The 9,336-nt window shown below is 55.8% G+C and overlaps 1 protein-coding gene across 2 annotated transcripts; it reads left to right on the forward strand.

The window, feature by feature from the left end:
• The first annotated feature begins 5,000 nt into the window (after positions 1–5,000).
• Positions 5,001–7,957, forward strand: LOC117640031 (tetratricopeptide repeat protein 30A). Of its 2 annotated transcripts, none has more exons than XM_034376220.1 (11): positions 5,001–5,149; positions 5,222–5,287; positions 5,380–5,589; positions 5,673–5,798; positions 5,880–6,015; positions 6,081–6,245; positions 6,330–6,598; positions 6,670–6,866; positions 6,948–7,158; positions 7,229–7,500; positions 7,576–7,957. In XM_034376220.1, the coding sequence occupies exons 1-11, from the start codon at positions 5,093–5,095 to the stop codon at positions 7,817–7,819; spliced, it is 1,953 nt and encodes a 650-aa protein (XP_034232111.1). In that variant the 5' UTR covers positions 5,001–5,092; the 3' UTR covers positions 7,820–7,957. The 2 variants fall into 2 exon arrangements, with proteins under 2 accessions (XP_034232111.1, XP_034232112.1); XM_034376221.1 differs by having other exon boundaries at positions 5,076–5,149; positions 5,412–5,589.
• The last annotated feature ends 1,379 nt before the right edge of the window (positions 7,958–9,336 follow it).

Below are 9,336 nucleotides of genomic sequence, written 5' to 3' on the forward strand. Positions count from 1 at the left end.
GCCGACGACGCCCTGCCGTCCAGGGTGTCCCTGGCGCCGCCCCTGGGGCGCGTGCTGCCTGTCCCTGGGCCGGGGTCCGTGTCGGCGCGGGAGGGCTTCTGGCTGAGCCGCACCGGCTTGCTGCAACCAGGTTGAATGTTGAATGGCTGCGACGCTAAGACGCTGCGGCGAGGGCTGATGCACGATGGGTTGCCTACCCGCGCCTTAGGGGCCACGGCGCCGCTAGGCCACCCAACGCGCACTTTTAGGGGGTAGGTCGCAGCCGACTGATTCAGGGAGTCGTTTTCGTTGTCTCTCGCTCGCGCCTTATTAGGGAACGCTCAAGGAGCGCGAGCTAGACAGCGCGACGAAAGCGACTCTCGGAATGAGTCTGCTGGTCGTGCCTGAACAGGGTGGAGGACCGGCGGGGCGTAGTCTGCGGCGTCCGGGCTTTGGCGGCCTGGCGGTGCAGCGCCTGCAGGCCCTGCAGCACCACGCCGTTCGCCCCGATCGCCATCGCCCCCGAGGCCAAGGAGGGCGCCGCGCCTGCCGCGCCGGCCGAGGCGGGCTTGGGCATCGCTCGCGGAGTAGACGTCGCCCTGGGGAGGCGGGGGCCCTCGGAGTAGTCCACGGCAGAGTGCGGCCTCCTGGGGGCGGCGCCGGGGGTTGGAGAGAGGGACAGGGGGAGGGAGGCGTTCTAGCCGCCTTCCTTCCAGACGCTTACCTGGCGGAGCGCGGCGTGGCGGTCCTAGCCTTCATCGAGGCGGGGGCCGCCGAGTCCACGACGCTCTGCGCCGAGAACATCTTCCGGTAGTGCGCCGACATGTGCATGAAGAGCCACTGTTTGCCCAGCAGGTCCCTCGGACATGGGTTCACGGCTGTGGCCAAATGAAAATCAGTCAATAAAAGACCAAACGAGGTCACAGGGTTGGGTGAGGGGCACGAAAAATGAAATAATTTCTAATTGGGGCTTCCAGTGACGTGCCGCGGTGGCGGCGGGGGCGTGCCCGCTGAGGGCGCCCTCGTGAATAATTTACTTCTCAAAACCACCCCCCACGGAACGCTTTATAGCTGTCCTCGTCACTCCGTGTGAACTGTGGACGGCCAAAGGAGTGCGAGAGAGAACGCGCCACGTGACAGCGTGACAGTGGATCGACCGAGCAGCAGGGAAAGCCTGGCCACCCGCGCCATTCAATTCAACACGCTTACCGAATGCTGAATTCTTCATGGGAGAGGCACAGTCGTCGGCGCTGCTCGGGTGGCCCGGCCACTGGAACAAAGGAACACAGAGTTGTCAGATTCAAAACCCTGAAGGGGCAGTGACGTCCTGGTCGATGTCGCCGCGGGGTGCACCATCGACACCATCACAGCCCTTGCCGCGGTTCTAGCGCGGCACCAGCGGCCCGCGCGGCCCCAGGGAAGAATGCCAAGTTGTACATCATGAATCGGACGGCGGGACGGCGGCGTCCCCTTGGCGGCGTCCCCTTGACGGCGTCCTGGTGGCGGCGCGATGTTGATCCGAGTCGGAAATGAACCGGGGGCACGCGGGCCGGGCGGAGGCGTCGGGGTGATAATGCCGGCTGCAGGCGGGCACCGAACGGTGCTTTTCGTCGCCCTGTCTCTCTCGCACTCCGTCGGAGCGCCCCGTCAGTGCGACAGAGACAGAGCGAAGGCGGCGGGGGTGGAGCGCTGCAAGTTCCAGGAAAGAGGGGGAATGGAATAAAAAGCCGGGCCTGTCGACTCGATATGCTTGAGACAAATTGAGTTGTTGCATGAGCGCAAGGTAAACAGGTAAACCCGGTGGCGAGGGACCTGGCGGCGGCGGCGCTCCTGCGCCTTGCGCGCCTTGCGCCACTCCACCCTACAGCTCCCCGGACATCAGTCAAACGCGCGGAAATAATTATGCGCCCCGATTCCCGATTCAGTGCCAGTCCCAACACAACCCAGTTCCGCGCACGTGCTTCCCGAGACAAGGAGTCGTGAGAAAAATGGAAAGGTCGATGGATATTCTTTTTCGTTTTGTTGTTGTTCTTTTGTGTGTGTGTACCGCGGGCGGCGCCGCCGCCACCTCACCTACAGAGCTACACGGCGCTACTCGGGAAAGTGAATGCCCTATCACGCGAAGCAGCGAAGCTACTCCACGCCACGCCATCATTGGCCTCGCCCTCCGTCCTCGGCCCTCGGCCCGGGGGTGAGGCGAGGTGTTGTGCGTAGTGGCCCTGGCAGCCCTGGCAGCCCTGGCAGCGCCCGGTAGGGGAGCCCGCGGCCAAAGGGTAACACAGCCCCCACCCCACCCCCCGCAGTCCGTAACGATCTAGCCGTCAGACACAACCTAACCAAACTTGATCTAGAGTTGGCCGAAGTTTGCGCCGCTCGCATGGCATGCCTGCCGCGTCGGTTTCTTGCGGCGCACCGCGCACCGCGCCAGAGCAAATCCTGACCCACGTCGCGCCAGCGGTTACTGTACTACACTGTACCCGCGCATGAAGGGGGCCGGCGAAGGCGGACTTCCCTGCGCGCGCTGACTCTGCCCGACGTGGCGCAAGGGTCTGGTACCTTCCGGGCGAACGCGACGCCGCGACGCGCATGGGATAGTGACAGGGTTCTCTCTCATGCCAGCGGACTGCTGACTGATCGTTGCCCGTCGCGGTAGTCACGGTAGAAGTCACACTGCAGACCGATATTCCGAGAGACGTTCTCATCGCCTGTCTCTCTCGCTCTCATGGGGCGGCCCGTACGGGTGCGAGGGAGACAGAGCGACAAAAGCGACCAGAAAGACGAGGCAGCTCGAGGAGACGGCCGACAAGGCCAGCCGTATCCGGCCATCACGGGGAACACGACCACCTTGGGGGAGCGGGGGGGCGTCACGCACCGCCCTTTCCCTTCCCACCCTTCCCGCCCCTCAAGGGCTGCGCGATGCGCGATGCGAGGCCAGGGACCGCGGCACGGCACGGCTGGAAGGCAACGCGACGACGACAGGGATGCACGACGCGGTAATTACCTGTATAATTAACAAACAAATCGGAAAACGGGGCGGGAAAACAAAACGCAATTACTTGCTTGCGAATGCCGTTCGCGGGTTTCCCTTTGTGCCGAGTCCGCGTCCAACGTAGTGAACCATGTTTATACTTGAAACTGGTTTCAAAGGCGCCCTTTGGGAGGTCGTGGCCGTTCCCCGCTACGCCGCCACGCCCAGGGGTGCGATGATAGCAAAGCCAACGCCATTTCGATTTCGAGATTCTGAGCCTCCCCTGCCATCTACTGCCAGCGCCCCGTCGTCCCCCGCCACGGCGTGCCACGCCGCCACCGTGATCTAGCACCAATAACGAGCTTTTAATTCCTGGCGCAAGGCGCGAAGCGAAGGGGAGTCTTCATCAACGAGCACCTGCTGCCCTCACGGCCCGCGCACCGCGCCGCGCACCCCGCCGGATTCGTGCCGCGGCGCGCGACCAAGAAAACACACTTGGGGCGGGTAAATATTTTCGAGTTCGGCGACCGTCCGTCCGACGGGTGTGGCGGCCTGTCTGGCCGCTGGCGGGGCGTGGCGTGGCGGGCGTGGCGGCGCGGGGTGAGGACAGGGACGCTTTTAGATGCGGGTCAAGTGTGCCGCGGGGCGCGGGGCCCCCGACACTACGACGGGCAAAACCCGCGCGCGATGCGAATAGAGCCTTTAGCCTGATTCCGAACAGTGCTGTCGTCGCCGAGTCTCTCTCGCGGCCCGCGGGGGTGTGACGCCGTGCGAGGGAGACGGAGTGGCGAAACGCGTGCGGAATCAGCCTACTGACTCGCTGCCAAATGCACACGCCTCGCGGATCGATGGCGGAGTTTGCGGCGGAGGGGCGAGCGCGGCGAGTGCACAGTGTACACACTGGCGATGAAAGAGTCGCCGTGCTGGCCGTGGTGTACCTGACGACGTGGACGTCGCCGTGAGGGCGGGCCCGGCGGGCCTCCACCGCCTCCACCTGTCGCCCCATGTCCGCGGCCCGCGCCAGCACCGCCAGCAAGGGAAGCCCGCAGGCCGAGCAGGCCGCGTCGGAGGCTCTCTTTCTCTCTCACACTCCCGTCTCGGCCGCCGAGTATTGTTGACCAGCAGTATCCGAGAGACACCGCCACATTGTGCTCGAGCGACGGCTAGCGGCGGGGACCGCGCGGCGCGTCTCGGCGGCGGAGCGGCAGAGCGCGGCCGCGGCATGGCGTTGGCGCCAACTCGGCTGTCCTTCCCCGCCGCCGTGAGGGTAGGCAACCAGCCGGCCGCGCCTTCGCAGCGCTCTGCCGCTCTGCCGCCGTGAGGGTAGGCCACCAACCCGCCGCCCAACTGCTTTCCCCCCCCCCCGCGGCTATCCGCGGCTCAGCGTTATCACGAAAACACACACAAGAAAAACACTGTAGCCATCTGGATTTGAACGCGCGGCAGTCACGTCGGCCTGGACACGAGTCTCGACGCGACCGCGCTGGTTCACTGTAAAACACGCACCCCGGCTGAAGCGGGGCGACGGGGCGCGAGACCCCCGCCGCTTCGAGTTACATCCCCCCCGTGCGGTGGAGTGTGCTCCGGGCCCTGGCGCTGCGGTCGCCACTTTCGAATGAAACCTAGGGTTACCTAGAAGCGGATCCAGCTGCGATTCGGTTCGGGCGCGTCGTTCGTTGACAGCCGGCGGCTCAGCAACGCGGGGATCGCGGGGCGTTCGCCATGGCGGGCAAGAGGAGAGCGCGGACGAACGGAACCATCACACTGGAAGCGTTTGAAATGTTTCCAAGCCGAAGGACGCGGAGCACTGACGGGACGGGGCCGCTAGGCCGACCCGTTCCTCCACCTGGCTGGCGATACTGGAGGTGCAAGCTGTGCAAGCTGTGCAAGCGAGACGGCCGAGGGTGTGGGTGGAGTGTGGAGTGGGTGGGAGAGGGAAGGGAGGCACGGCGCCGCCGACCAATCCCGCGTCGGCTCGCTGCCGCGGACCAATCGCCACGCCGCCTCGCCTCGTGCGTTGTTTCGATTCACGTTCGTTGCCTGGCAACCACGACACCACAACAAACACGCGGGCGGACAAGAGTGGGTGTGTGCGGCTTGTGCGTACTCATTTCATTTGTGACAACCAATTTCGCCGCACCCAACATGTATCAAGGGTCAGCTATAAAGGATGGGGAGTATACGAAAACCGTGTACTCGATGGTACGTCTGAGGGATTGCACTATTTGTGGAGGTCCTGAAGTGTCACCTTTCATTTAAGCTTTTCAATTTCAGATAAAGGAACAGCGGTATATTGATGCCATTCAAGTTCTCAATGGTATCCTTGAAACCAACAGAAATGTTAGTTTCTCTCAAAAAAAATAAAAAAAAATTCATATTTTTTTCTAGACCTTTTTATTCTTACTTGGTGACAATCTGACTTTCACTTTCAGTCTCGTGCTGGTCTCTCCTTGTTGGCTTACAGCTATTTCCACTCACAAGATTTTGTCAACGCTGCCAATTGTTATGAACAGCTGACATTGCTTTTACCTGAACACGTTGAGTATCGCCTATATTATGCTCAGGCTTTACATCAAGCATGTTTATACCAAGAAGCAATGAAAGTTACCGCTCAAATAGAGCATCCTGATTTCCAAGCAAGGGTACAACAAATAAATTTGCTAGTAACTTTTTTGTAGTTGTGTTCTACTTCTAGAATTAGTCTTTTCCATTTTTAAATTTGCAGGTCACCAAGCTAAAAGCTGCCATTCGATATGGGGAAGAAGATTTGGCGGGGGCCAAAAGCCTTGTGGACAGCTGTCCCTCTGATGATCCGGACACAGATGTCAATCTTGGATGCTTACTATTTAAAGTTAGTTCCTAATAAAATTAATTTTACCTCATAATGTTTTAAAGAAAAATTATTTAAAAAATATCTTTTGTTTTTCTTTAGGAAGGACGGTATGAAGATGCTCTTCAAAAGTTCACTGTTGCTCAGCAAATGCTTGGATACACTCCTCATTTATCTTACAATGCAGCACTATGCTGCTATCGTCTCCATGAGTACACAAGCGCTCTAAAGCACATTGGTAGGTACAGTGAATTTTTTTTTCAAGTCTGCCGTGTTTAGATGCCTAATGTAATTTTCTTTTAGCTGACATAATTGAGAGAGGTATCCGTGAGCATCCTGAACTTAGTGTCGGCATGGCTACAGAAGGAATTGAAGTTAGAAGTGTGGGCAATACACTCACATTGCATGATACAGCTCTGATTGAAGCATTTAATTTAAAAGCAGCTATTGAGTACCAACTTAAAAACTGTAAGGACGCCTCAAAAATTTTATGTAAAATTTATTTTATAGTGAGTAATTTTAAAAGCTGACAGAATTTTTTTCTTTTTGCAGATGAGGCAGCTAGAGAAGCACTGACAGACATGCCACCAAGAGCAGAAGAAGAACTGGATGCAGTCACCCTTCACAATCAGGCTTTGATGAATATGGACAGCAGAGCTTCCGAAGGATTTGAAAAATTACAATTCTTGCTGCAGCAAAATCCTTTTCCTCCAGAAACATTGGCGAATCTTCTACTACTCTATTGTCAGTATGAATATCACCACCTTGCAGCAGATGTTCTCGCAGACTATCAGCATCTAACACCGAAATATCTTTCAACTGTGAGTGAAAAAACCTTTCTTATTAGTCAGATTTTTAAAGTTTGTATATTATCTCTATCATTCTGTTGTAGTACCTATATGATTTTCTCGATGCACTGATGCTCCAACATTCTGCTCCTGAAGAGGCCTACCGAAAACTTGATGATATAGCATCAAGACACACTGAAGCTCTTCGAAAACTCACAAAGCGAGTACAAGAAGCACGTCAAAATCATGATGATGAAGCAGTCAAAAGAGTTGTCACGGAGTATGAAGATACTCTAGAAAGGTAAGAGGGCTCTTTTACTATCCATCTCGGGAGTAAGTTTGCAATATCTCATCAATTTACCAAGAAATTAAATTTTTGAAGGTACATACCAGTTTTAATGGCCCAGGCAAGAATTTATTGGGATCGTGAAAATTATGCTCAAGTAGAGAAAATTTTCAGAAAGTCAGTAGAGTTTTGCAATGATAACGACACATGGAAATTAAATGTAGCTCATGTATTGTTTATGCAAGAAACAAAATTTAAGGAGGCTACTGGATTTTATGAGCCTATAGTGAAGAAGCACTATGACAATGTGAGTATGGCCTCTCAGTGTTGATAATCCATTTAAAAACAAAATAATGACTTGTTTGTTTCCAAAATAGATATTGAATGTGAGTGCAGTTGTGTTGGCAAATTTGTGTGTCTCCTACATAATGACATCACAAAATGAAGAAGCTGAGGAGATGATGAGAAAAATAGAGAAGGAAGAGGAACAATTATCTTTTGAAGAACCAGACAAAAAATTGTTTCACCTCTGTATAGTTAATTTGGTGATTGGAACACTGTACTGCTCCAAAGGCAACTTTGAATTTGGTATTTCAAGAGTCATCAAAAGCTTGGAGCCATATCACAAAAAGTTGGGAACTGATACTTGGTGAGTTTTTCTTCCATTATCTACCTCAGTAAAATTTATAAATTGTTCAGAGATTGTAAATATTTTTTTTTTCAGGTTTTATGCTAAACGCTGTTTTCTATCATTGATAGAAAATTTGGCAAAGCATATGATGGTTGTAAGGGATTCAGTAATTCAAGATTGTATCCAATTCTTGGAACAGTGTGAGGCACATGGCCGTGATGTTCCAACTATTGTCGAGGCCCCTCTTGAAGACCTCAGCGTCTATCAAGGACGCAAAACAGTAACATATGAAGCCAGGCTTTTGAAAGCTTTGATGCTGCGTTTACAAATGTACTAGAAAATTTCTCAGAAACAGAATTGATTTGTGATATTTTTATTAGAGGTGAAAACTATTTTATTTTATTTTTTAGAAAATGTTAAATGTAAAATATTCTATTTATTTGTGCATTGTAAGTAAATTAAAAACCGGTTGTAATACAGAACACCTTGTAATATCCGAAAGTAAATCAAGAAGTTTGCGTTGCCAGCGGAGGCAATAACCCCACACGGCAATCAATTTGCCTCTGTACGATGACCCCTCCTCCAAGGTCATATGAAGTCCCCCCCCCCCCTCCCCCTGAGTTGGTCCAGGCACTCGGCCTTGAGATGACGCGGAAGGGGTTCGGCGAGGAAAAGGGGGAAAAGGGGGGGGGGGCTATTGTGACTACCCGTGCACAAAACAACTTGTCATAAATCTGAGGGGCGCGCGCGGGCCAGCCAGGGCCCGCCACGGACAGGTAAAGGGTCCACCCCCACCCCCACCCCCGCCGACGCGCGACCAAAGTCAAAGGAAGGCCTTGCGCGTTACGGGGCGTGCACACAGTGGCGCGCACAGCGCAGGGTCGTTCGCCGAAAAGGTCGCCGTGTTATATGGAAATGGCTCCGTTTTCGCGACAATGGCGGGGCGGGGCGGCCCGAGCTGAGCCGTCCCCAAGGACGCGGGGCGCGCGGAGCGACGCGGCGTGGAGGCCCTGACTCACTCGGGAAACCAGAGAATCCAAACCACTTTACGGAAAGCTCGCAAAAATTTCCACTCGCGTGATGAACCCACGTCAACCTCGCTCCACTCCAAAAAGAAAGCGGCGAGGTGCGGCGTCGAACCGCGGCCCTCCGCGTGCAGGTCGCCAGAGGACGCGTTCGCCGATGCCGGTACTCGAATCCACGAACGACAGGTCTAGAGAGTTGGCTCTAGGCGGGACAAGTCCAGCATCCAAGTCCGAGATTCAAGAAAGGCCTCAAGGGTGTCTCTACGGCAAGTCGTTTTCTAATTTCAAGTTTTTCAAAATAGGACATGGGTTGATGTTCACGTTGTCAGCTAGTCGGCTTGCGCCCCGCGTTGGCGTGGGTGGGCGGAGGACGGGCGGAGGGGAGGTGGTCATCTCCGTCCTCCCCTCCTCCCTCCCCCTGCCGCCGCCCTGCCCCGGGAACGCTCGGGACTCGAGACGCTGGCTGCCCGGCTGCCCCCACCACCGCGCTGCATCCCTTGCAAGGCGGACGATGCCCTGCCGGAGCCCTCCGGGGCCGGGGCCCTCCCTCGGCCGCCGCCCTGCCGCCCTTCGGCTTCGGGGGCTTCGGAGGGCCGGTGACTCTTCGACGGGAAGGGCTCGAGGACGGACGGCGCGGGTCGGAGGAGCGAAGCGAAGCAAGTGAAGCGTGCGTGGTGGCAGACGAGCGACGTCGTCGAGTGTCAGCAAGGCGATCGTGCGTGCGTGTGTGCGCGTGTGTGTGTCCGAGTGTGTTTCGAAGCCAGCTGGATTTTATTGCGGCGGGATTGCCCCTGCAGCATCAGGACGACCCGACGGCAGTTTTCATTTT

Source organism: Thrips palmi, unplaced genomic scaffold, assembly GCF_012932325.1.
Source record: "Thrips palmi isolate BJ-2018 unplaced genomic scaffold, TpBJ-2018v1 HiC_scaffold_12, whole genome shotgun sequence".
Lineage (NCBI taxonomy): Eukaryota > Metazoa > Arthropoda > Insecta > Thysanoptera > Thripidae > Thrips > Thrips palmi.